General features: G+C 45.6%; 1 protein-coding gene across 1 annotated transcript in view; it reads right to left on the bottom strand.

The window, feature by feature from the left end:
• The window catches only part of CMPK1 (cytidine/uridine monophosphate kinase 1), a 111,863-nt gene that overhangs the window by 24,245 nt on the left and 60,367 nt on the right, over positions 1-27,251 (bottom strand). The window contains exons 4-5 of the mRNA XM_086952398.1: positions 8,468-8,544; positions 8,293-8,389 (exon numbers count right to left, since the gene is read on the bottom strand). Coding sequence (XP_086808524.1) covers positions 8,293-8,389; positions 8,468-8,544 — 174 coding nt within the window. The remainder of the gene's footprint in view (positions 1-8,292; positions 8,390-8,467; positions 8,545-27,251) is intronic.

The following is a 27,251-nucleotide window of genomic DNA, read 5'->3' as shown; positions in this document are numbered from 1 at the left end:
CTCCACCCTTGGAGTTTTTGGAAGGGTGTGCACTATCAATGTGGCAGAGTCACTTGGAGGTGGTTTGCTGTCCACCCCTCCTGTTTCCACGTCCACTTGCCCTCCCGCGAAAGGACTGGCCCCTATGTTGATATTGACAGTGCTGTTTCTGCTGGCCTTGTTACGTATGGGTGTCGCTTTGGTGGGAATGTTGGAAGGACTGATGCGACGTTCCCGGCTGGTTCCCCCCCTCTCCCGTGTGGTCTCTGTGACGGGGTCACTCTCTTTGCTCCCCTGAATTGCAAGGCCTCCATGGATCTTGCGGTGTCATTATCCTTTTTGAGCTGTGAGAGCTTGTCGGCCACTGGTGCTCCGAACAGTGTTTCACCGTTGAACGGAGTGTTCAGGATGATGTGTTGCACCTCTGGTTTGAAGCCTGATATTCTGAGCCAGGCTTGTCTTCTTTCTGTGATGCCCAGCATCATAAGCCTGCTGGCAGTGTCTGCACCGTCCAGTGCTGTTTTTAGGCAAGAGTTTGCCAAGTTCTTCCCCTCCTCCACCAGGTGCGAAGCCCTTTGTTGGTATTCCTGAGGGAGGTGTTTCACCAACTGTCCCAGTTCGTCCATGATTTGGTAATGGTGTCTGTTGAGCAGTGCGTTGGAATTAGCCATGCGCCAGTGCATAGCGGCATTCCTTTCAATTCTTCTTCCTGTTAGGTCCATCCTTCTGCTCTCCTTGTCTGGGGGTGGACCTGAAGTAGTTGGGACATTGGCCCTTTTCCTTGCTGTTGCAGTGATGATGGAGTCGGCAGTGACCTTCCCCTGAATGTAGGGTGGGTCCTTTCAGGAGTGCTTGTTTTTCTCCGTCCTTGGCGTGACGGGTTTACTAGTAGCAGGCTCCTTGAATGCCTATCTTCCTTGTCCTTTGATGCTTTCAAGCATTGGCAGGTACTGGCTCCTAGTGTGCATTGGGAGTAGTGTTTCTACTAGGAAATCCCCTTTCGGCACCTCCTCCCCGAGCTTGACTTTGAACGATGTTGCTGCGTTCTTGATGCATTCATTGGAAAGTCCAATGTCGTCAGGCGGCGAGGGCCTCGCTGGATATGTGTCCACTCCCTCTTCTGGACTCTCTGCTTTGATGTCCTGCCACTCTACCTCCTGTGTATCAGAGTATGTTGATTCTTGGTACTCCCTCTGGCCATCATCGGCCTCCTGTTCGTAATAGGGGGTATCATCATCCTGATATGCCAGATCTTCCAAGCTCTCCGACACTGCTTCGACCTCGAATTATTCCTCTTCTTCCTCGACCAACTGGGCTACCGGTGACTTGGGCCTCGACGGAATTGTGTAAGATTTCATTTTTTCTTCGAAATCTTTTTTTCGCTTCAGGATGTTCTCCATCTCTGCCTCAAGTCTCCTTCTTTCTTTCCATCTCCGCCGCCTGTTCGGCATAGAGTGGTTGTGCCGTCCTCTTTGGCATGCAAGATGGCGTCGAGATGGGTTTCGGCGGCGAGACTGTTTTCGGCGTCGAGACTGGTCTTGCGTATTTCGTCGACTTCGAAGTGGTTTTCTGAGTCGAGTACTCCTTTTCTTGGACGCTTTTCGACGACGTTGGCTGGTCGCCGTCCCTCGGCGCCAGGGAGTCCTTCTGTGAGGATCCGCTGGGCCTGGATGTTGCTGCGGACGCCGAAGTTCTCAGCGTTGGTGCTTTCGGGGTCTTGCCCTCGTTTTTTTCGAGAGTCTTGGGTAGACTGTCGAGAGTCTTTCGGGCCTTTTCAGGGCATCGAGTCTCCTACCTTTTCTGTAGTCTTCTTATTATCGGTCTCTGCGACCGTGTAGCCGATGTCTTCTTTGGCGGCGTAATCCTCCTCGTCGGTCGAGAGTCCCAGGTCTCGAAGGGACGGTGGTTGGCCCTTGCCCTGCATGGTGTAGTTTGCTATTCTTTGCCTCTCTCTCACTCGAAGGGTCTTCGGCGTGAATGCGGAGCAGGCGTTGCATTCCTTGCTTCCGTGGTCGATCGGCAGGCAGAGGTTACAGACTGGGTGCTGGTCCTTCGCGTACTTATGGTGGCAGTTGCGACAGAATTTGAATGGTGTGTTGTCCATGTCTTGCGTTCAGGGTGCCCCCTGGTTGCGCATTCTCCTCTGGACGTCGAATTGTGTTGAAGTTTTTCCTTTCTTCGTCGTCCTTTCGATGGTGTAGTCTTCCTTCGTCTTCCCAAGTGTTTTTCTCCAAAAAATCTCGAGTTTTGCTTCTCTTCTCTCCTAATCTCTGGAGCCCTCTCGGGGACTATCCAGACCCAACGGCGGAAAAAATTATCTGAAGATGGCGCCCAAGGGTGGGAGCTTCCGCAGGAAGCATGCCGACGTCACAGGAAGGACACCAAAAGGCGGGACGTCGACGCCCACATGGGCTACAAAAAAAAAAAAAAGTAAAGACTACGATTCCGGACCCAACCACTAGACCGCGGAATAATGCACAGCATAGTGAATCCAGAAAGATTCACGCTGCAAAACTGTGCTATTTTGGCTTGTTGATACGTGTGGGTCTTTGCGGCGCCTCTTCCGTAGCTAGATGAGACTGTGGAGTGTCTTCATCGATACAGTCGCAGTAATGAATATTTGCCTCGGCAGCGTTGATGCAGTAGCCGCCAGACGGCGCACTAACAAGCCTCTCGTCTTGTTACTCCACAGGGGACACGCTATAGTTAGTCTCATGATTCCACCAGCCGTGTCTCCCCACGGAGCCTGTGCCCAAGCCACCTAGAAGCTGTGACGCCCGTATATACACAAGTCTGTAAACATATTTTAACTGCCTGACGGCCGCTGTTACACAGATCAGTATCCTCTAAGTTTATTACCAGACTTTAGCACAAGGCTCACGCTGTATCCCAGAGCCCCCCAACCCAGTGCTTTAGAGGCTATTTTTGGGACCCAGCCCAGGCGAGCGACAGGGTGAATCCTCCCCAGGGCGTCAGCCCTTGTATAGAGCTTAGCGCTGTAAAAACCTAGACTGTTGCAGTGGCCAAACCACAGAGCCGTAGGTTCGTCAAAATTGTTTCTCCCATACTATAGGTGTATATTTCTGCCCTGAGGCTTGTAATACTTTTTTCTCGGTTCCCCCTCACACATCAACCCTCTGATTTAAGCCATTAACTTACTTACAGGTCCTCCCCCTCAACAATGAATTTTGAGAGGCAGTGACTGCCTCCATCCATCAGGCGGTTGCAGCAGCCATGAGCCCCTTTGAATGCCGCCTCATGGAAATTGCCTACGCTTATGCTGAACCATACTCTTAAAGGGGACAATCCCCCCTCTCCCTTAACCGTGCACCTAAGCGCAAGTCTGACCCTGCCATTGATCTTGGGGCTTTTGAGCACCTTAAAGTGCCCCCCCCCCCCCCCCCCCCCCCCGGTTCTACTGAAACAGCAGAGGATGCAGAAGCCCTGTCTCCCCAGGGTGGTCTGGAAGCGGGGATGATGAGTCACCTAATGAATCTAATGACTAAGACAGTTCTTCCAGGCCTTGGCGCAGCCCCTTGAGTGGCGCGGAGGACCCTTCTGATATGCTGGGCCACTACCAGTAAGGTTGCCCAGTTTGTCACAAGTCACCTTAAGAAGCCCTTGGAAAACGAGGTTAGGGCATGGCTTAGGGCTGAGTGTCCCCACCCCTCTCCCTTGATCAAGGTGACAGTCACTTCAGAGATAGATGCTGGGATGGCCTCGTTTTTACAGAAATATGTCTGTGACCTTCAGAAAGAGATAGATAGGTCCTGGGAGGCCTGCCATGGCAAGCTCCTGGACGTCTGTGGCCCCATCAACATAATCTAAGACCTGGCTGAGAAGGCTAAGGCCTCAAATACCCTTTCTCCCCCGAATCGGTTTTGGGTTGGACACAATGCGCCATATAGTGTTCCTAGCAGTACAAAAGGGGGTGGTGATGGACGGAGCATCTGAATCAATCAAACACTCACACCCAGTCAAAAGATCTGGGTTTAATCCATCACCGTTCTTTAGCCCACTCTGCCACTCCAGTTCAGACATGGCTATATGCAAATCAGTCTGACCCTGTGCCTCTTGGGAACAGTCCAGCCCGAACTGCCAAGCCATGTCTTCCCTGGACCGGAAACAAGCTTCCGAGGACCGGTTTCTGGCATTCCAGCCGTCTTCAGCCCGGCTTCCTTGAATCCAGTGGCAAAGTGAGCAAGGGACTCACGTCTGAGCATACCCTGCCACACTTATGGCAGCCAAAAGCGGTACAAAAGGGGGTGTGATGGACGGAGCATCTGAATCAATCAAACACTCACACCCAGTCAAAAGATCTAGGTTTAATCCATCACCGTTCTTTAGCCCACTCTGCCACCCCAGTTCAGACATGGCTATATGCAAATCAGTCTGACCCTGTGCCTCATGGGAACAGTCCAGCCCGAACTGCCTAGTGTTCCTAAGCAACGCAAATTGCGCCCGCTCAACCGAGAGACTGCATTCACTCCTCCTAAAGGTTGACCCAAAACTCAGGGAGCCTGCTTCCTCAGGGGCAGGCGCTGAGGCACAAGGCAGGCTCTTTGGGAGCCATTTTTGAAGGAGTTGACAAGTTTGTTGCTACGTTCACCTACCTGCAAAAGGCACAAGCTTTGATTAAGACGATTTTTCATCAAGATTTTTGTTGGGCCGGCTGTGGCAGGGGGGTTCTCGGCTGCCTGCTTTCACACCCATGGTTTACCCAGAAGCTTCAAGATGACGCAAGATCAGCCAAGGCAGGGAGAAGTCTTCCAGTATAGGAGAGGTCGGGTCTCCAGAGGCGCTTCAAGGAGACATGTCCAGGCCGAAGCAGGTGAGATTCACCTATTTCCCCCAATTACAAGTGGGGGCAGGCTGGCACGCAATTGCAAGCGTATTACCTCCGGTCCATGGGCCCTCAGACCATCAGGATCTTCCACATAGAGTTTTAGGGGTGCCCGGCTCAAGCATCTTGCCCTCGAATGCTGGTTTTCGCCGAAGCTCAGGCGATTTGGTAGACAAGGAGGAGGCAGATCTGCTCCTCAAACTGCAATATCTCGCTCCTCTCTCCACCCACAGCGTTTCCTAAGCAACATTATTTTGGTGGACAAGTCCAAAGGAGAACAGCACCCGGTCATCAATTTAAAGAGTTCAACGGCTGGTTAGTTTACCACCAATTTTACCTGCTGCACGATCTCCTGCATCCAGAGGAATGGCTGGAGCACTTGGACGTGAAGGATGCCTACCTGGCAGCTGCCATGTTCTCTCCCCTATCTGCAGGTTTCTCCAGTTCTAATGGAGGGATCAGGTGTACGAGTTCACAACCATTCCTTTCAGTATCTCCTCAGCTCCTTGGTGCTTCATCAAGGTCCTCAAGCCAGTGACTGAGTACCTAAGGTCTCGAGGGTTCCGCCTTATCATATACTTCAACGACCTCCTCCTGTTGGGACAGTTTCCGGCTTGGTTGATGGAACAACTCCAGTCGGCAGTGGACCTACTGTAGAGCTTGGGATTTGTCATAAAATGACAAAAGGTCTCTGTTGACCCGGGTTCATCATAGACGCAGTGAAAAAGACCTTGTGCCTGCAGACCGGAAAGGTATACATAATTTGCAGGGTGTTACAGAGAACTCTATCCAGGCCCAAGACGTCTCTACGGCAGATTGCCAGTGTGGTAGGTCTTCTGTCATCCTCCATACAGGCGATCTTCCCGGGCCATCTCCAATACAGAGCCCTTCAGCACCTCAAGGCCTTCCACCTGTGAAAGGGTCTGCAATATTCTGAGCAGGTCCCGCTCACAGAGGAAGTGAGAATGGAGAGGAGGTGGTGGTTGGATCCCATGGAGGGGTGGGCCATGTTTGGTTCCGATCCATATATGGTTATAGAATCGGACACTAGCAAGTCAGGCTGGGGAGCGCGCGCTGCGGGGACTCCTTTACAGGAGAGAAATGATCTGCAGACGAACAACTCCAGATCAACTGTTTGTGGCAGATGGCAGGTTTCTTCACCATCAAGTGTTGGATGAAGGACATGGTCAGGTGCAGTCTCCTCCTGAAGATGGACAAGGTGTCAGCAGTTCGCAACATAAACCATCTGGGGGTACCAAATCGAAAGTTCTGGCGGACCTGGCCAGAGAGTTATGGACATTCTGTCTCCACCACAGTGTCTCAGTAACAGTGGAGTACCTTCTGAGGGCATCCAATGTGATTGCGGATTGGTGCTCCAGGGCATGGTCTGACATGAGCCTTTGGCAGTTAGAGCCTCGAGTCTTTCAGAGAATGCAATCCCTTTTGGGATCTTTTCGCTTCCCGCCTGAATCATCAACTCCCCAAATATTTCACCTAAAAGCCAGACCCTAGGGCGGCAGCGACTGATGCCTTCCTCCAAGGCAAGTTGCCAAAGAAGGTTACACCTTCCCCTCATTCGCCATGATAATGCACCTCTCAGCGCAGATCCGCAAACAGCAGTTGAGGGTGGTTTTGATCACGCCTTATTGGATCTCTCAAGTGTGGTTTCCAGTTCGTCTGGAACTTTCCTGGGATTCTCCAATCCTTCTACCACCAAATCAGGGTATCCTCTGGGACCCCCAGGTTGGTCCCCATCCCCTGGTCCTTCAGTGTCGGATGCCCTTCATGGCCTGGTGGATTTCAGGCAACGTTGGAGACTGCAACGCCTTTCACATGATGGTGAAAGAATCTTGGCAGAAGCGTGGGCAGACACCACAAATAAGCGGTACAGGTCAGTTTGGTCACGATGGGCTGGTTAATGTCTTCGGAACGATCAGGATCCCATGGGGTGCAAGATGGTCTACATCATGAATTTTCTGGCTTCTTTGGCATACAAGGCGTTGGTCTACCGTACAATAAACTCTTATAGGTCAGCAATCTCTGCGGCCCATGCCCCCACCCAAGGAGCTGCAGTGGACGAACACCCTTTCATATGTAAGCTGATAAGAGGGATTTGCCTGTCACTCCCCCCACAACTCAGATTTTCCAAATTGTGGGATGTTAATAAGGCTTTATCTCTTTTTAAGAGGTGGCAATCATACAAGTGTTTGTCTCAAAAGACATTGTCAGCAAAGCTCGCACATGTCTAGTTTCGTGTAGGAGAGTGTCCAATGTACGAGCTTTGGAAGTCTCTGGACGTGTCTTTACCCCCGTTGGATCAGATGGGTCATGCAAGAAGCGGGAATTGATGTCTCGTACTCTGGGGCTCACTCGGTCAGAGGTGCAATGGCCTCTAAAACGTTCTCCCTGGGGGCTCACCTAGAGAACATTATTAATGCTGCAGACTGGTCTTCGGATTCCATGTTCAAGAGACTATTTTTTTTTCGTGGACATGGCTTTCCTGGTGGTGGACAAGCTTTGAACGAACATAATCCTCCCATAGAATGACATAGAATGAAAAATGTCCTAGTAGACATGAGGAAAGTTTAAGTTCTATTAAGGACACGGAGGCGAGGATTATTCCCGCCTGGAGTTCCTAAGACTCTGCCACATTCCCAACCCAGGATCAAAGGGTGCTCATGGTTGTGGTGTTCCAGCTCCTTGTACAGCCGAAGTATAGCCTTAAAGGTCCTTTGTTGGTTTTTCATAAGAGTTCTTTATTGATTCATGTTTTCTCTGCTGAAGCAGCATAGTAATACACCTTCGTTTACATGTGCTCTGTTTTGCTTGCCCAGTTATATTTTGGCTGCACAGCTTTCACAAGTTCAGGTTTATCCGTCTTCATCTGAATTCTTGTAGGTTCAGAAGCATCTAAAGCAGACTAAAGGAGTTATGTGCTATGGAAAAGGGTCACAGTCAAGAAAGAGGAAGTTACCCAGAAGCTTCCTGCCTTTGTGGTCTCCCTGAATTGTTGATTGGTTCACCTTTCTGACCTTTCCCCTGTTGACTATGGGAAAGATATTTTTTTTTATTTAGTAACGTGGAACACTGTTGGAAAGGAAAATAAATAAAGTAGAGCATAATCATTGCCACCGTGTCCTTAATAGAACTGAAACTTTCCTTCATGTCAACTAAAATTTTCATTCTCCTGTTAATACATTTGTGTTCTTTTTTAGTGTGGCATGAGTAAAAGAACATTTAACAGAAAATGAGGGTCACATTTAGTGTGATCCAGACTTCTAACAGTAAATCAAAAAACAAACTCCACAAAACTGACTGCACAAGTCTGTGGGAGTACTCCAGTATCAGTAAAATGGCTTTAGACTAACATATTTTTTGCAGTTTTGTTTAATTTTTGTTTAATTTAAAAAAAAAAAAAAAAAAAAAAAACAGCCCCAAATGCTGTCAAGGAGTTAAAACACCAAACTTGCCTCATCCACTGATTTGGAAGCATCCACCTTCTTGACTTTACCGTTCTTTTCATATTGGTCAATTATGGGCTTTGTTGACCGCAGATAGGTTTGGATTCTATGGACAAAATAACATTTCATTAGAAAATGAAGAAAAATTGGATGCTTCTACTAGGCATTTAAGCTACTGGTTTACCTTTTTTCTAGGCTCTCTCGATTGTCGTCAGTCCTTCCGCTGCTCTTTCCTCGCTCCAGACAACGATCAATACAGGTCTAGCAACAAACAAGGAATGTTTTGTAAAAGACAATTCATGTCATAACAGTACAAAGTCCTACTTGCAAAGTCACTAAATAATATCGCCTTTAAATTTGAAATCAGCTGGATTTATAGTTTTTAGATGGGATACTGCTATTTCGTCACAAGTCACCCAAGACAAACTCAATTCTAGCGCAGACAAAGAATATTGGCAATAAGTGAACACATTACATATTTAGATGCAAGTTAGAAATGCATACTTTGGGCACCAGGGTATTTTTTTTTACTATTGAAGCAACATTTTATAATTTGGCTTTAACCATGCAAAGATTAACATCTACATTAATGACATACAATTTAGATAATAAAGAAAATGCTGAAGACCATGTACGAGTTAGAGAAGGATCTCTGTGGCCCTACAATTCCTCACTGCATACCAGTTCTAGTTCCCCAACCAAAACACCACTACAGCGTTATAATGCTTTTCATTGCACAATTCACTTAAAATCAGTTTAAATGTCTTTGTTCATCTCTAAAGACATGCTATTTCGTTAAGTTCTAAGCTTTAGATACCATTTGTATTACTATACAATAAGACCAGCATAATGTTGTATATTTTTTCCTCAATTCAACACTTCAAGTCCTTTATGTCAGAACCTCACATTATGATCCGAATATAGGCTGATTCATGTTAGATGGAATTTGAATTCTACACATGATACTGGCTGTTTAAATCCATACGCTGCTCGATGAGAGGAACATTTTTCCAGCAAGTGGATCAGTACAATTATCTTAAGTTTGAATTCAGAGATTAACAGGTTGATCTTCAGTCCTTTTCAGAAGTTAATGTTTGGATTTAAGACATAAATAGGGGGGGCAGAAAGGAACATCAGCAGGGAAGATACACTAGCAAAAATACTTATACGGGTATGAGCCCCAACTTACCCCAATATAGGCCTAAGTGGATGCACAACCTTTTACCTATATTTGTCCTACCTACTGTACATAACGGCTCCGGTGCGGACCGTTTACCTAGTTTGGTGCAGAATAAATGTGTGATTTTCTTCGAAAACTAGCCTCATTTATTATGCATGAGGATTCTTAGTATCACAGCAGGTTTAGCATCTTCTGTATGACAACCCTGTACAAAAGTAACCACTATCATCATCCTTTGCAGACAGGCCCACGGTACCATGACACATCTAGGTAGAACCAGAGGGTACCTTTCTGGTATACAAGTACCACATCTTCACTGGGAAAACCAGAGGAGAAGCTTCCACCCGGACAAAAGACGCTAAAGTCCATGCATGCAGACACTCCAGCACACAGTGGTCTGACATCCCTTGCGGGGTGTCCAACTCGAGACCAAGACAGGGTCCTTCGTTCTTTACCATCAGGTAATGAGGTTGGCTCTTTCCTAAGAAGATTCTTGGCTATACACCTACATACATGCTAGGTACACTTCGGTACATTTAGTTAGGGTTTTCAATACTCATGATTACTGCCATGTATCTATATTCCTGCATATATTCACTGCTTTAGCACCATGATAGAATTCTAATTTTCATTTACTCTGTTGGTGCTTATAATCGTATACATCTGTTTCTGTCTAATGGTTGTTGCAGCACACGTATTTTATACTAGAATGACACTGGTTCAATAAATACTTATTAAAAATGTCCCCATCAATTATTCTGTGCATCTCTTTGAGACGAAGTGAGCAAGAGTGATTAAGCTAAACGTACTGTACGGTTTCCACTATCCCTGAGGGGTCAGAGTTATGATGTTCGATAGTTCCCAAAAACTTTTCGCTCTTTGGTAAGGTTGAGGGGGCTTATAGTGAGCTAGCTGGTCTACAGACTAACATATCCTTTGGGAGTGCCAGGAATCAGTCTGGACACTAAACTCTCGGTCGGTAACATATCTTTAGCCTGGTTAGCCCTCTGGGACCAAGCTATCTATATAGTTGTTTCATTGGCAACTATAGAGTCTTGAAGGCCATGGAGACTAGGTTTGAACTCCAAGGTACGGTGGGGTGGGGGGGGCTGTTTGGTTACATAACATATGCGGTTTGACCAGAACTGCAGCATAGATATCAGCATATTTTGGAATCAATGCAACGATTAGAGTGCGTCAAGATTACTGTGATAGTTATGGTGCTCCTGCGGTTAACCGTGGCCGGGGGATGGGGGGGTTGGCTCAGAGTGTAAGAGAGACTCCCATTCAGAGGTCTTAATTGGTAGATGGACAGACAGCTAAGTGACCACATTGATTTAGGGGAAAATCATTAAATCAACTTTAACTCCAAGACCCTGGACCTACTTAAAGACAGGTGGTGAATCCTGAGCAGAAGAAAATGTGAATGGGAGAGCCAGAAAACATTACTTTGGCCTAAATGGCTATGTATTAAAACGAAGACTGAATTTCAATCCACCTAACATGTTACAGAAGCAGCATGGTTTGAGAAGCAATTCTTAAAAACACAAAATATGTGACTTCAGGGAAATTAACATGATCTAAAAACATAAGTAGTTACTAGATCACATGCACATTTGGCCTCATTCACTTCAGATGTCTCCGATCTGCAGCAGTAGGTTAAAGCTGTGGAAGAACCTATTGCTTCTGCTGCTGGATCTCTTAAAAATTAAGAGGCGCTGATAATGGTCTTATGAGCTATGGTTGAGAAAATGGAGAACCGGCAGCGGCAAAACTACTTAAATGTAGAGAGGGAGAGGAGTTAAAACCCCAGGGCCCACATATAGTCAGCTTTCCCTGACTTGAGCAACTGGGATATGGACTCTCAGGTACAGCGGGCGCACCATTGGAAAGTGAGAGAATGATTTTGAAGAGTGTCAGGAAGATTGGCGCTCAGCGAGTTCCCAGTGTGTATGGGGCGGTAGGGTAGTTCTATGTTCGGTGCAAGACAGGTCAGGGGAAAAAAAACATCAAAAAACAACCCCTGCATAAACAGAGATACGGATCCCTGGTCAAATGAAAGGCAACAAGGTTCCTGTGCACATGACAATCTCACAAAGTTCTCAGGTGAGAACCAAATTATAGTAATCCTTCAAGAAATTATTCTGCAATCCAACAGTGTGGAATGAAAGAAAATGTTTTAATGGTTCTGAATCAATAATCAGTACAAACAAGAGCAAAAAGCCGACACGTGTTTCGTCACACCGTGTGCGGATAATGACTCATCAGGGCTGCAGCTAAAAGGCAGCCTCGTGTGTAATGCAGTGCTTAATTTGTGCCGGTGCTTTCCGGTGCTTAGCACCGGCACTTTCTTGACAGGGCCGGGTCTACACTCTTGCACTGTGCGCACCAGGCGTACGTCACATTTTTCAATGCAAGTTAATTCTGTATGAACTCAACTGTCAGACTCTCGTGCCGTGCCAGCCCGCAGGTTGTTTTTCGCATCTCCCGGCGAGGAGTGAGTCACACACATTAACACTGGCTGTATTCTTTCAAACTTAAATAAACGTAACTGTGTTGTTGGGCGGCAAATGCGCGTAGCATCATCGCACAGCGCGCCGTGGAGGCCTTCACCACTTACTGGCTGCTGTGGGCGGGCCGGAGGTTTGGGCGTATTTTGAGTTGTTGGTTATGTGAAGGGGTAGGGTCTGTGCGGCAACATGCGCAGATTTTAACACATTGTCACGCCCAGCCCCCTTTCACCCCCCCCCCCCCCCCCCCCCCCGCATAACCACCACGTGACCGTCCGCAGCGTGCAACAGGCAGCTGAGCTCTCTCAAGTCGAGCTGAGCATCGCGCCTAAAAATTGCCCCCCCCCCTTCCCCCGCCACCCGAGGCCCGACCCTAGTTTGTCTGGTGGTGGGGGTACTACAAACAATTAGCAGCAGCAGTAGCACCAGGCCGTCCGGACCAGGCCTAATTGAAGCCGATGCAGGGTGTGTCTGGCTGGCTGTTCAGTGTCCCGAGTGCGGAGTCCCTCAGGCCGGCCCACCCACCACCACAGCAGGTAACGGGTAGACTACGACGACATTAACAGCACATGTATTTCTCATCGTACTGCATTGGTGTCTTTATTCTGGGGGTGCTGTCTCTCGGTGTTCATTTGCATGTATACAGACACCTATCCGTTTCAACCAACATTCTTGTCTATGTGTGCTTGCAGTGCCTTTGAATATCTTGTAGCACGGGCGCAGACAGCCCAGTTCCCATGAAATGAGGCAACGGGATTATCAGCAGGAGGTAGCCAATGAAATGAGGCAGCATTTCCAGCCCCATGAGGCCCCCTTCCAGGGTCGCTATTCCCGGATACGATTCACTCGCATGGTGGACATGTGCCGGTAAATTTGTGACAAAAGTTGGCAAACGATGTTAAAGCCTGGGACATTAAAAGAATTCCTGACGTGGAAGTAGGTCTGAAAGGCCAGGAAGCGTCATCCAGAGTCATTCACATGCCCGGCAGTAGAATGGGACTACCACGCAAAGTATAATTAATGTTGCAGGCTGGCATATAAAGAATTTAAATCGGTATTAAACTTTAAGAAACTATTTTTTTTTCTTATCACAACTCATTATTTTATCAAGTAATAGCAGCACATCTTCAGTAGATCCATTTACCTAAATCCTACTAAAATGTAAAGGCAATTTCGTGGACATAACAAGGAGTAAACATTTCGTGACTACAAAAGCAACATTAATATTAAAAATATACTTTTTTTTTTTTAAAGAATTTAAAAAGTACATAAAACATTGTTGATCAGTTCAGGTGACAGTGCAGCCGACCACGCACCTAAAGATTCAAATAAAGAAACATATCCAGAGCAAATGAGAATAACAAATGCCAACCTTTTTGTTTCTGAATTACATTTTACACAGATTTTAGAAGAGACATTTAAAAATGCAGCCTAAATGTCCCCACCACGGACTAATCCTGAACTCCTATGCGAATTATGATGGCACTGTGGACTCTGGCCAGTGTGTCTTAGCTCATCCATGAACCCCCTTCTGAATGCGAAGGGTCGAGCATGGTTACTCTGCCATTCATGGCTTTATAAGTGTACAACACTCCTTGCCTCCCAAACAGTTGTAGTGGCATGCTGCAGTGGGGAGTCTGTGGGTGGTCTTATTCACCGTGCCAACGCGCTACAGTAGTGGGTCTTTGTCTTGTATCTACGGTGCAGTAACTAACTTCAGCATTGCTGATTGTGGGGTCTCTCTGCTTGTCCATCATCACCCTGTTCTGCAGGGCCTCTCTATTGCAGCTTCAGTGTGGTAGTATTGGTACCGCAAGGCGGACCCAACTTTAGCTAGGAGAGCCGGGCAAGGTTTCCTAGTAGTTGCCACACTGAATTTGAACACCTGGTGCGAAGTGTTAGTATGAGCTGTGTGAAGATGCCCGCCTCTGCCTGCAGAAGGGTTTGAGTGGCTGCTCTGTGTTTCCATGCGAAGTATAATTAAGTAGTCATACCCCATACTAGTGCCATGATTTGTGGTGCTCCCAGCGGCTTCTGGGGCCCATGTGTTGAAATATGGTATTAAAAGTTGGTGAAAATTATATAAACATCACCAGAGAGGGGCTTTCGATCTGCCCACCTGTTGGTAGCCAGTAGTACATGGTATGATTGGGCAGAAGTTGTCTGCTTCCACAAAAAATTGCTTGCATTCTAGTTCCAGGCAGCTGTGATCATTTTGCCTATTTATCCAGCTGCCCAAGCCTGAACTTTCAGGGACACATACACATGACATTAGAATGCCATTGAAGTACCTTAGTAAACTAGATGATTTATGTTGTTTTCCTCTGGCAGCAGCGTAAATGGGGAGAGGGCTGTCATTAACTTACATGGATGTTTAGGTCTGGCTTGACAGTGTAACTCACCCGACCTTTTACCCTCCACCAATATTCTACAGTTCTTTGCTACCACACGAATACATATCTATTCCCGTGCTATTTACTTGTAATGCTACACACTGCAAGTAAATAGCTTTTAAGCCAGACCTATTGGCATTGCCAGTGCTTGCTGAGTTGTGTGGTCAGTATAGTGAGCATGCTACAACTGAACCTAGTACAAACCATTTGAAACTAGTCAGTAAGAAATTTCCACTAAGCAAGTCACATGGAAGACGCCAATCACCAAAAGACCTGCCAGAAAACAGAGTTGTCTGCTGGCCAAACTTTGGTAATGGTTGAAGTAGCGAAGCGATGTGGAGATGATATGGGATAGGGAGTTTTAGCGTAAAAGCGAGGGTAGAGAGCTAGACCTCACATATACGGAATTACTTATGGAGTGATATTGCCCAAGCTACACTGCTTAAGAGGCACGACTGCAGGACATCTGAGAAGCCATAACACACCAACACCAACAAAATAAAATAGCACACATGGACACTATTGCATAATACTTTCCATCACAAACTAGAAATATACACCCACTCCCACCCTCCTAACTACACATCTAATACACATCCTAAACCCTCTTTACTGCCAATATTTCTCTCTTCCTCAACACCTAACACAAATACACTAACACAAAAATTGTCATCTCATTATAACGCCTCTCATCCATTGCACAATTCAGATCCTTACAACATGACATGACCATGTGCTGCACCACCACCCCTAACTCATACACCTTCCACCTTAAACAAACAAAATGAACAACTCCATGTCTGTTACACTACAAGACTACTCCACAACAAAAACACAGCTCACCAACTCACTCTCAAACACCATCTACCCTTGCACATGCAGACCCATCACAATGCCTTCTAAGCCTGCTGGACGGGAATTAAATATAGAAAAGCAACACGATTGCTATCTTCATACAGGCAAACTGCATCATGTATCACTTTTGCGCGCCCGGAAGTGGGACGAGGCTGCGACTAGGAGTTGTCTTTGAGTGGTGTTCCACCTTGGGGAGTTGAACAGATCAACAGCATCAGCGCTGTCAGGCGTGTGATCCGGATGAGTTTATTTTGTTTCTCTGCTGGCGGTGTGTGTCACGCCGGCAGCTGCAGGAAGCAGAGCATGTCTGCACTATGAAGCAGGAGCATGAAACCACCACACGCCTGCACAGTGCGTGTTCCTGGTCAAAGCTCTGAGCTACAGTCGCTAATACATAATATCATCTCTCACCCACATGCAAAATGCTCTCAGGTATGTGCATCACTCTCCGACCAGTGAACAGCAACTTCATTATTGAACACATGCAGAGCTCCGTACCACGTGCTGTAAGGTTCTAAATGAACCTTTGCCACCATGTGATAGTTTTTTGGTACTTGAGTCAGCAGTGCCAGTTGAGGATGTGGGGTAGCAACTAGAGTAAGTGGGAGGAGTCACTGATAAAAGAGGGTGGAGCCGAGGGAAGTGGGTGTGGCCTCCCCAAAAAATTTGAGCACCTGCACTTCATATTTTACAAATTAAGCACTGGTGTAATGGCGCACCAAACGTGGAGCGGAGGTGTAATGAAACAGATGGAAAGAATCCTTGGTGAGGGCAAAATAGAGGTGATGGATGCACGGGTACGTCGAAGGACGGGTGTGTCCTAGTCGGTGTGCTGAAATCCAACGTGAGCACGGATAAGTGCAGTCTGCAATCTCGTCATCCGGGTAGTGGATGAGGAACCACCTATTGCCTACCCTCACACCCAGACATCTCTAGGGCATGCTACCGCATCCTCGCCCTATATTAGTACACATTGGCAAATTTTTGCTCCGACAAGCAATATGTCTTAAAGCCGGTCCCCCTAACTCCATCAAATTGAACTCATTGTCTATATTTTGTAGGTCGGTTCTCTGCAAGGCCACTATGGACCGGCGTTGGCAGCCTATTGACCCACTTAAATTAGTGTGTACACAGGTATTCTTGCAAGAACCTGCTCAACTAAAGGCACTTAAAGATGGCTGGTCGCACTTTTCACAGAGATGAATGCAAAGCAGGCTCTTACTAGATGGAAGTCTTGCGGGCCGACCTAGGGGTGGGGACGGGGGGTTTTCGGTTTTCTGACAAGGAAGCAATGAAGAGGACTTTTTGAGTGGGCATTTTGGTGGACTGCACGAATTTGAATGGACTCTTTTTCACGTCCTGTTTCTCTCTTGAATGCAAAATTTCTCTCTTCTTTCTTTGCATGGCAGTGGTTTAATTGCGGGGTCTGGGCAGTGGGGGGAGAGGAGTGGGAGGGGTTGGGGGTTCGGGCAGTAGCTCTCCGCAGCCTGTCAGTCAACAATAGCAGGGGAAGGGGAGGATTTCTTTCTGTACATCATCAGAGTTTAGTACTCAGTAATGTCTTTGGTATGCACAGGGGATGGGTTGTTAGGAGTAAATCGCCACAGAATATTAGGAATGTTATATTTAGTTGAAACATGGCAAAGGGCAGAGTAAAGGGGAGAGAGTAGATGGAAGATCAAGGTATGTCTCAGTTAAAGTTTATGTGCTGGAACGTTGCAGGACTTAACCAAGGGAGGAAGTGGCAAATAATCTGTGTGGAATTACTGGCCTTTACGTCACAAATACTCTGCTTAACTGAAAGTCACCAGGCCTATAAAGGTAGGTCTATGTTGAACCAATTAGAGTTTGATGTCTTAGTTTGTTCCTCCAAGTCTGTTTCGATACGCGGGTTGCTTCATTGAAGTCTAAATCTGCATGCTACTGTATTGCGAACCATGGCAGATTCCAACTAGAGATGGGAAATAGTGCAGTTGCTGACCTTTGGGCATACATTCACTGTATTTTTGGTGTATGGTCTCAACATCGATAGCCCCGACATATTTTATTTTTTGAGTACAGAAAATTGGGGTGGGATGGCGATCTGATTGTCATGGGGGACTTTAACTACTTTATGGATCAGAAGATAAACATTACCAATAGAAAAACACTGGTTAAAATGTGTAAAACTCTAGCAGATATTCTCGATCTTATTCATCAACTAGATGTTTGGAGGACGCTCTGTCCTGCGCTGCCAGGATTTACGTTTTACTCCAATACGCATAAACAATATTTATGCATTGATATAATACTTGTCAAGAGATCCATTTTGGAGAATGCACATTTTGAAATCTGTCCTAAAGTAACATCTGATCACAATCCCCTTGCGTTAACAATACGGAAACAGCTGACTGTAAGGGGTCCTTTACGGCCTTCCTCATTTCCTCAGCACTTAATAAATAACAGAGTATCGTATCCATCTTAGAGCAGCGTTGGGGGAATATTTAGGTAATATAAAAAAGGGCACTGCACCAGCCCACATAGTCTGGGACTGTATGAAAGCTTTCAAAAGAGGGACAACCCTGCAGTTTATTTTGGCCCAGAACAGGCGTTTATCCCAAGAGTCGGAACAAAATCGTCATGACTGTCTCGAATTAGAAGGGCTGCATGCACAGGCAGTCATGGCTGGGGATACAACAGAACACAAGATCTACTTGCAGCTTTTAGAACAAGCATTTGCAATGCAATAGGTCTCAAATTTGCGAGAGTTTGAGCTTTTGGCATTGTAAATGACAATGCCTTTTATTTATGTGTTGGTTTTCAAAACAGATAAATAAAAGGCATTGTCATTTAAATTGCCAATAAAAAAACTGTAGAAAACGTGGGACCTATTGCATTGCAAATGCTTGTTCTCTTTTTTACATAAACAGATAGAAAAGTATCTGTGGCAGTGGTAATTGTTTTGCGCAAAGCGATAATGTGATGCGCTGCTTTGGATGAAAAGGTAGTAAGTTTCCTGAAGTTTGTAAAGGGAGCTGCATAACAGGATAATAGCCGGACTCAGTAAGACAATTTGACAGTCCAATTTCTCATACAAGAACACGCTAGCCAGCAAAATAGCAACATAGACAAAACAATGCAAAGCATCAATACAAGTATAAAAAATAAGAACACAAAATAATATCACACAGCTGCTGAAAACTGTTTGTTGTTGTGTAGTACTGGTGTATCGTGTTCTGCGGCGGATTTGTGTTTTTGTGTTGTATTTTGTTGTTTTGCTAGGTTGTTATAGTAGTTTTTTGTTGTGTTAGTGTGATGTGGTGATCTGTTTAGTTCTTGCTGTAATTCAACTGAGGCCAGTCTGCTTAGACATACAAACACCCTTGTCACACTATTCCACTGCCACAAAGTGGTACAATCTCTGCATACCAAAAGCTCCACTATTTAAAAGCTCTGATGTAAAAGTGTTCCTTGAACCCACAGGTTATCATTAAAATAAGTTTAAAAATTCGCAATAAAACCTTTGGTTTAAAACTGGAGCATCACTAATCAGCATATACAACCAGATCCTAAAAGTGTCTGCGGTGTCTGCCTATGATATAAGCCTCAGTGCAATGTATATGTGGTCTTCATTGTGGATGCTTCTTGTCCATCATTGGTTTACAGGCATAGAGATAATTTACCCGTAATTCTCTCTGCGCCGATGCCCGCACGGCGCTGGTGTTGTGATTTCGGTAATTAACAACGCACTCTTGTGCACTGTTTTGACAGTTCTACTTCTATAGCACCAGATACCCTGCACGGGCTCCGAAGCACTATTCTGTGGACAGCTAGCACGCATGTCGGAGCACAGAAATAATCTCAGCCCACACCTAATGTTAGACACCAGCCCTTGGTCCTGTGAAGGCCAGAAAAGGGTTCTATTCCAAACTGAAGCACTGCAGGTGCTCAGTACCTAATTCAACGTTTAAGCATTGTGTTCTGGAGGGAGAGCTCCCATGAGGAAGCAAACCTCACCCTGAAAGTATCACACCAGCAGTACCTTTGAATACAGAATCGGAAACCGAAACCAGAAAGGCAGATGTTGTATTGAACGAGAGGATGTTTTCTCTCATGTGCAGTTGCTGGCAGATTAGCCATTATATTGTATGGTATTCAAATGAATCTGTATATATAGAGTTGTGCTGGTTACAGAATGCCACACATTGTTAATAGGATTCAGAAAAATGCTGCTGTTCATAAAAGGTAAACTTGATTGTTTTTGCTGCCTTTTGTAGCTAAAAATACGCTGCTCTACAGCATTGTAATCTCAGCCTGCTTCAGGCCGCAAATCAATTGCGTTAAACACCACGTTTGTTTCTCCCTTGCAAGAGCGTGGGGTGTTGTGGCTGTGTTTGGTTACCTATTGGAGCAGACAGATTTATTGTAACCTAGGGAGGCTTGCCTACAGACATTTAGCGAGGACATGTGCGTTCCCTACTCGGATTTCACCATGCTAGACCTGTGTGTTGTGTTAAGGCCCTGTTTTTGGTTACAAATGCCTTCGGGGAGCCCTAAGTTGATCTGAATAGCATTGATCTGATGGGACTGCCTCACGCCGCGGTTACAAGGCGGACATTCGAAGCCGTGAGCGCGTGTGACGTGTAGGCGGTGTGTTTTCGTGAAAGGCGGTGTTTGAGTTGCCACAGAGGTGAAGATTGGAGTTAGGTCATTTTAGATTAGCTAAACCTGACAAAGGGGATTATTGCGCATTAGTGACGGGATATGAACAGCGTGGGCTAAGCCAAGACATCTCAGTGCTGTCGGTTCAGCAATGGCGCTGAGGAGTAAATGTAGAAATAACCAGACTTAGAAAAAGTATAGCGTGCCATGCATGCGCTGTGGTCACGCAGGGACAGGAGATGTGCACGCGTACTGAGTGCACATCTCTTGTCCGCCTTCAGAGGAGATGCCATGGGCGCGCACATCGACTGTCCGTGCGCGCACATAGTTTGTCTCCCTTCGTGAAGGAAAGCAACGACAATAGAGTCTCGCAAGGCGAAGCAGCGCATGCGCTGCGTTCGCTAATGAGACCTAAAAACGGTCTATGCTGAATAGAAGGCTTACTGAGAAAAAAACTGCTAATTTTCACAAATTTAAAGCAATAGAGTAGGAGTATGGAGAGAGGATTGGTCGGCTATTGACTTCACACAGATTTCAGAAAGGAAGTCCAAATTAAAGATTAAAACAATAAAGGGGGAGTGCGAACTGCTTTACACTCATTCTTCCGAGATATCAGAGCAATTTGGAGCATTTTATGGTAACCTCTATAGACTCCAAGACTATTTGCAAGAGAGTCATCTTCCACAACTATGTCGATGAATTTGCTATACTACAAGACAACATATTGTCGGTGGAAGGTGCAATTAAGGCCCTGTCTTCGGGTAAAGCTGCAGATGAGGATGCTATCCCATTAGAATTCTATAAAGCTTTTGGTGATATCTTGGTATCAGAGTTTACGGATTGAATCACATATTTCTAATGGCCCCCAATATTCATCAGCTTGTTTCTGTGCAACAACACAAGTTTGTTCACCGGTGGAGACACTTCATCTCACATTTATACTGGTATAGCAGCCTTTGACGTATTCAACAAATTAAACACACAGATCGGTATGATCATGCTGGATGCCGAAAAGGCTTTTGACAGGGTGGCCTGGGAGGCACTCTGGGGGACAATGTCGGATACGGACTGGGGGCCCAGTTCATCTCTCCTGTTCAGAAATTGTACAATAAACCGGTTGCTGTCGTTAAGGTGAACAGCCTTTTATCTAATCAATTCCCTGTCCAGAGGGGCACTCGCCAGGGCTGCCCACTCTCCCCCTTGCTTTTTTCACTTTAGATTGAGCCCTTTATAGGACATCTTACGCAGAATACTGAGATTACCCCTGTCAAGCCGAATAATATACAATTAAAGCTTACTGCATATGCGGACGATATTGCTGTCTCCACCGTTAATCCTGTTGCAGCGTTAATCTATATAACAGACTAGGCTGAACATTTCGGCTCGTTCTCCAGCTATAAGCTGGATTTAGCTAAGACGCAGGCATTCTCAATTTTCATTCTGATATACTGCCAGCATCTCTGGAGGTTACTAATAAGGCGATATATTTAGGTATTTGTCTTACCAGTCGGGTAGAGGAGCTCATTGCCCTTAATTATGAACCACTCCCTAAATCTGTCACGGCCAAACTGCGCAAAATGCTCCCTCTTCGCATTCTTGGCTGGTGTAATTTAATTAAGATGAATATTTTGCCTACGTTTTTATACCTCTTTCTCTCAATTCCTCTCCGTGTCCCAAATTCTTTTTTTAAGCGCCTCGAAATTACAATAGGCAGTCGTATTTGGGGTTACAAATGCACCAGCAGGGCTATTAGCCTAATCAGATTATCTAATCAACAAGGTGGCTTAAGGCTTCCAGACTTTAAATTCTATTTTTGGGCTGCATTCGCTGGGCAGATGCAGAGTTTGCTGAATGGGCTAGAAGCAGGACTATCTTCATTGGCCTATCAATTAGCTTATGGGCCGATAGGATTCACCCTCTAGAAGACCTCTGACCTTAACTACTACAAGCTAGTCAAATTCAAGGTGATTAGGGAAACAACTCGGATCTGCCATGATATCTGCAAGAAATGTTCTTGGCCTCTACTGCATTGTCATACTGTTTTATGGGGAAACCCTATTCTGCCGGATATATTTCAGGATTCTGTTGGATGAATCTGGTTGTCCGCTGCCATCAACAGGCTGGGACATTTATATGATAATCAGGGTTTTAGTTCTTTCACAGCACTCAAAGACAAGTTCATGCTTCCATACTGCTCCTTCTTTAAATATTTGCAGATTAGAGATTATTTCTTAAATAGGCAAAGAGTATTAACCACACCATATACGTCAGAAATTTTGGTGGGCATATATGGGAATTCTGATAGAGGTGTTATTGGTGCACTTTATCAGAAACTCATCGCATCAGCTAATCAAGATAACCTGCGCATCTCTAAAATTAAGTCAGCTCTTGAATACTAATGTCACTGCAGTAGAAGCTCAGGAGTCAATAGACATCTTAAATAGAGCAGTAGCCTCCATTAACCTAAAGCTGCAACACCACAAGATGGTGTTTATGCTGTACTATACATCTAAGCTCATTCTAAAGTGGGCAACACCCCGATCTCTTTGTAAGTCGCACTGTCCCAAATGTAATCCCTATGCTGCCGATCTAAAGCACATGCTTTTGGATTGTCCTTTGCTTAGGCTATTTAGGAAAGACTTGTGCACAACATTATCAACACAAATTGGTCACCAGTTGGCAGGGTATGCCCAGACGTAGGTCCCTTGCTCACTTTGCCACTGGATTCAAGATAGCATGGCTGATGAGGGTTATGAACCCAAAACCGGTCCGAGGAAGCTTGTTTCCGGTCCAGGGAAGACATGGCTTGGCAGTTCAGGTTGGACTGTTCCCATGAGGCACAGGGTCAGACTGATTTGCATATGGCCATGTCTGAACTGGGGTGGCAGAGTGGGCTAAAGAATGGTGATGGATTATACCCAGATCTGTTGACTGGGGGTGAGTGTTTGATTTGCTCATTCGCTCCGTCCATCATCCCCTTTGGTATCCCTTGGAATTTAAGCTCAAGGTCATTAACTCTGAGAGGGCATTACTCTCTATTATCATAGTTTGTGCTCGTCTGTGTATCGCTAGATCATGGATAAACTCTGTCAGTCTAAATGTTAAGGAGTTTTACGCATTACTCAGACAGGTCTTTGGCTCAGAGTTAGCTTTAGCTAAAGTCAGTGGCCCTTTCGCTCGCCGCAGGTTCAACAGGGTTTGGTGTAGTCTGCAATGGGTTTAGTCATAAACCTATTTTCATGTTATCAGTATTAGATTGTGCAATATTATGAGTTGTTGTAATCCTTCAATGTCATGTGCCCTTAGTTTCTTTTTCTCCCTCATGGAGTATTATATCAATGTTATTATGTGTTAAGAAAAACCTCTTTTTTTCTTTTAATGTTCTGTACGGTATCATAGTAATTGCTTAAAACTTTTTTTTTTTTAAAGAATGAACTTCAATCCACCTAGCGTGTTTTTACAGCAGCATCATGGTTTGAGAAGCAATTCTTAAAAACACAAAATAAGTAACTTCAGGGACATTAACACAATCTAAAAAGATAAGCGGTTGCTAGATCACATACACATTTTCCTTGTTTCTTTTACAGTTTTACATTTTTTTTATTATAAGCGAGTAGTTCCAATATTATAGGACCCAGATAAGTATCGATCTACTAACAAGATTGTGAATAAACTATCCAATCTGCTGAGAAAGCAGCTAGGTCTACAGAGACAACCCTTCAACTTGTTACATGAAAAACTCTACAGGAGAAATCCAGCCAACATACAAGTTAACAAGCTAACTCAAAATACGTAGTCAGTGGCCAGCTAAGTAAAAAACAAAAGAAAACCTGTGACTTCTTTACGTAATGAGGACAAAAGCATATAAGAAAATAAGTTAAACACTGGAATGTCTGAGCATCCCTGCAATACTCCCACATCCACCATGGATTCTGTTTTATACCCTAATTTTTTGTGTCGTTATTCTCCCAGAAATAATCTTGTCGTTTAGGAAAGAATGGCAGGTAGGGGTAGTGTAAAGGGGGTTGGGTTGTGCAGCGGTAGGTGGCCTCCATGTTGTAAACCTTCTCCTTCTACATGATATATACATATATATTTTGGTAACATGTTTACACTTTTTTTCAAATACTAATGGGAGGTGCTTCCATAAGACTCCTCTAGTCAGAGATGCGAGGTGCCGGAAGTGAAAAAGACCTATACCAGGATTTTTTTTTTTTTTTAAATTTCTAAAGCGCGCAAATGCCTTGCGGCGTCTCGGCGCTAAAATTAGCATATTTCAGATTACGAGGGTTATAGGATGTTACTGGTTAAAGAGCCAGGTTTTAAGATGTTTTCGAAAGGAAAGCAGCGAAGTGTGTTCCTTAATCTGGGAGGGAACCTGATTCCATAATTTGGAGGGAGCCACTACAAAACGTCTGTCTCCCCATGTCACCTTTTTTGTTGGGGGGATTTGGAGCTGTTGGGCCGTAGATGAACGCAGTGTTCGGCTGGGTTTGTAGATTTTAAAAGCGTTTTTGAAGAAGTCAGGCCCATTATTTTTCAGCGCCTTGTAGGTGATACACATGGCCTTAAACTTTATCCTGGTTCTTATGGGCAGCCAGTGAAGCTCTCGAATTGTGGGAGAGATAGAGGCATGTTTTGGAATCCCCATGAGGATCCTTGCAGCGGCATTTTGGACAAGCTGTAACTTGTTCACCACTTGTTCTTGTGCGTTGAGCAGAAGGCCATTGCAGTAATCCACCTTGGATAATACCAAGGAGGACATTAAAGTTTTGCCAGCAGTAGGGGGAAGAAAAGGGAGCAGTTTCTTCACCATTCTCAGAGTGTAAAAGGAGGCCGAAACCACGGCATTGGCGTGACTAAGGAATGTGAGCTTTCTATCGAAAAGCACGCCCAAGTTTTTCACCTTGGCTACTGGCAATGGAGGTATACCCAGTTCCGAGGGCCACCAGACTGGAGACCAAGACGGGGTTAGTTCGCCAAAAAACAATACCTCCGTCTTGTCGGAGTTTAGCTTTAAGCAGTTCTGGTTCATCCAGGTACTGATGGCTTTCATGCCTGCCTGAAAATTCGCTGCCACAGCTTCTCCATTATTGTGTATTTCCAGGACCAGTTGTGTGTCATCGGCGTATGATGTTAGCCCTATGCCAAATGACTTAATTACCCTCGCTAAGTCCGACACATAGATGTTGAAAAGTGTCGGACTTAGCGAGGAGCCCTGGGGAACACCGCACGGGAGAGAGAAATCAGGGGAGCTGAAATTTCCCATTTTTACGGACTGTATCCTGTTGGCCAGAAAGGATGCTAACGTTGCTCTGGCCCTGCCCTGAATACCAAGGGTGGCGACACGGTCGATCATAGTAGAATGATCGACCGTGTCGAAGGCCGCGGATAGGTCCAGAAGTATCAGGACAGCGGCACCGCCCTTGTCCATGATAATCCTGACCTCTTCTGACGCTTTTATTAGAGCTGTCTCTGTCCCGTGGCCCTTCCTAAACCCGAACTGCGTGTTGTCGAGCAGAATCGTTCTGGTCGATAAAGGTTGACAGCTGTTGGTTTATTACCTTTTCGATTATTTTTGAGGGGTAGGGAAGGGAGGCAATTGGACGGTAGTTTTTGGGCTCTAAAGGATTTAGTGCAGGTTTTTTCAGGAGTGGTGTTACAATTGCCCTTTTCCAAATAGCGGGAAATGTACCTGTCTGGAATATAGCTTGGCAGATATTGGTAAGTACTGGGGCAATTACGTCAGAAACTGATTTAATGATACATGGGGGGCAGGGGTCCAGTGGGGATCCTGACTTAACAGTATTTATAAATTCCGTCATAGATACAGGTGGCGTAAACGCCTCTAAGATTGGTTTTGATGACCGAGGAAGAGTTGCCAGAGAGACTCCGTCTGCCATCGGTATTGTGGTGAATTTATCGAAGATATCGTTAACCTTAGCCTGAAAGAAGTCTGCCACCTTGTTGCAAAATGATTGTGATGGTTCGGTGGAGGGAGGAGCTGGGGGATTAGCTAGGTCTTTTACTACCTTGTAGAGCTGTCTGTTTGAATTGATAGCATTTTCTATTTGTGTACTATAAAAGGTACATTTTTCGGCAGTGATCAGCTTTCTATAGCTAGTCAACGCGTTCTTGTAGGTCTCTCGGTCGGGGGCTGGCATAGTTCCTACGCCAACGCCGCTCCAGGTTTCGGCAGCGTTGTCTCTCGAGCCGTAATGACTCCGAGAACCAAGCCGCAGAAGGTTTAACGCGGTTTGGCTGCTTTTTTTTTAAGGGAGCTAGGTAGTCTAGTGCCTTAAGTAGCCAGCGTTGGTAGTTCTGAGAGGCTTCGTGGGGATCAGATCGATCTTCGGGTATCGATGATTCCAGTGTGTTACGTAGGGCCGTGAAATCAATGTTTTTCCAGTCACGACATAGGATCGAGGGGCAGGTGCTAGAGGGAAGATTCTTGTAAGATTTAAGTGCAATTAAGAATTTGACGGCTAGGTGATCTGTCCAGGTAAGGGGGAGTACTGTGGAAATGGTGATGTGGGCATTGTTGGTAGATAAGGCATCCAAAGTGTGCCCCGCTTGATGGGTAGCTGTAGTGATCTGCTGTTCTAAACCAGCGGCCTGAAAGTCCGAGATCAGCGTGTGCGAGTCCTTATCATTTGCATTCTCCAAATGGAAATTAAAATCACCCAATATGGTGTAGTCCTGATTAGCGGCTACTGGTTCTAATAAAGAATTAAGAGATTTTAGGAAAAGCGTGCGTGAGGTGGGTGGTCGATAAAGAAGGGTTCCTTTAAAAGTTTGTATGGGAGAAAGAGAGATAGTGAAGGCAAGGGCTTCCGCACAGTAGTAATCCAGCGGTTCAGTTTTTAAGGCTAGGTTAGCTCGATGTATAATGGCCAGCCCTCCTCCTCTTTTCCCTGATGCCCTATCTAGGATCTAGGATTGGCCCATGAATGGTCTAACACTGGTCTGAAAAATTCTCTCTGGGATGACAATAATCCCATTCATTACCAGTATGTAGTCTCACCCATGAAGGTGAAACTGGTGTACAAAACGCATCCTAACCATATAAAAGCTCTTGTAGAAACTCAGTATGAACAAGCCTTTATTTGGCGGTTAGGTAGTGTGCAGATGTTTTAATGTTAGTAACACTACACAGAAGATCTCTTTCACATGGTGCAGAAGGGACATTTCATGGTGTGTGTGAGAAGAGAGAGCATGAAACTAGTGGGCAACAAAGAAAACATAAAAAAGTATAAAACACATGAATGATTGGGGTGTTAGGCAGTGGTGTAACACAAAATGATGGGCCTGCTCTGTAGAAGGTGTAGGACCCCCGTCTAATTTCTCACATCTCCTAAATATTCATTAGCTTTGGGCTGAATTGGGGCC

The sequence above is a fragment of the Lissotriton vulgaris genome, chromosome 1_1 (assembly GCF_964263255.1).
Source record: "Lissotriton vulgaris chromosome 1_1, aLisVul1.2, whole genome shotgun sequence".
Classification (NCBI taxonomy): Eukaryota; Metazoa; Chordata; class Amphibia; order Caudata; family Salamandridae; genus Lissotriton; species Lissotriton vulgaris.
Note: the sequence above shows the minus strand (reverse complement) of the source record. Positions and strands in the feature narration are given on the sequence as shown.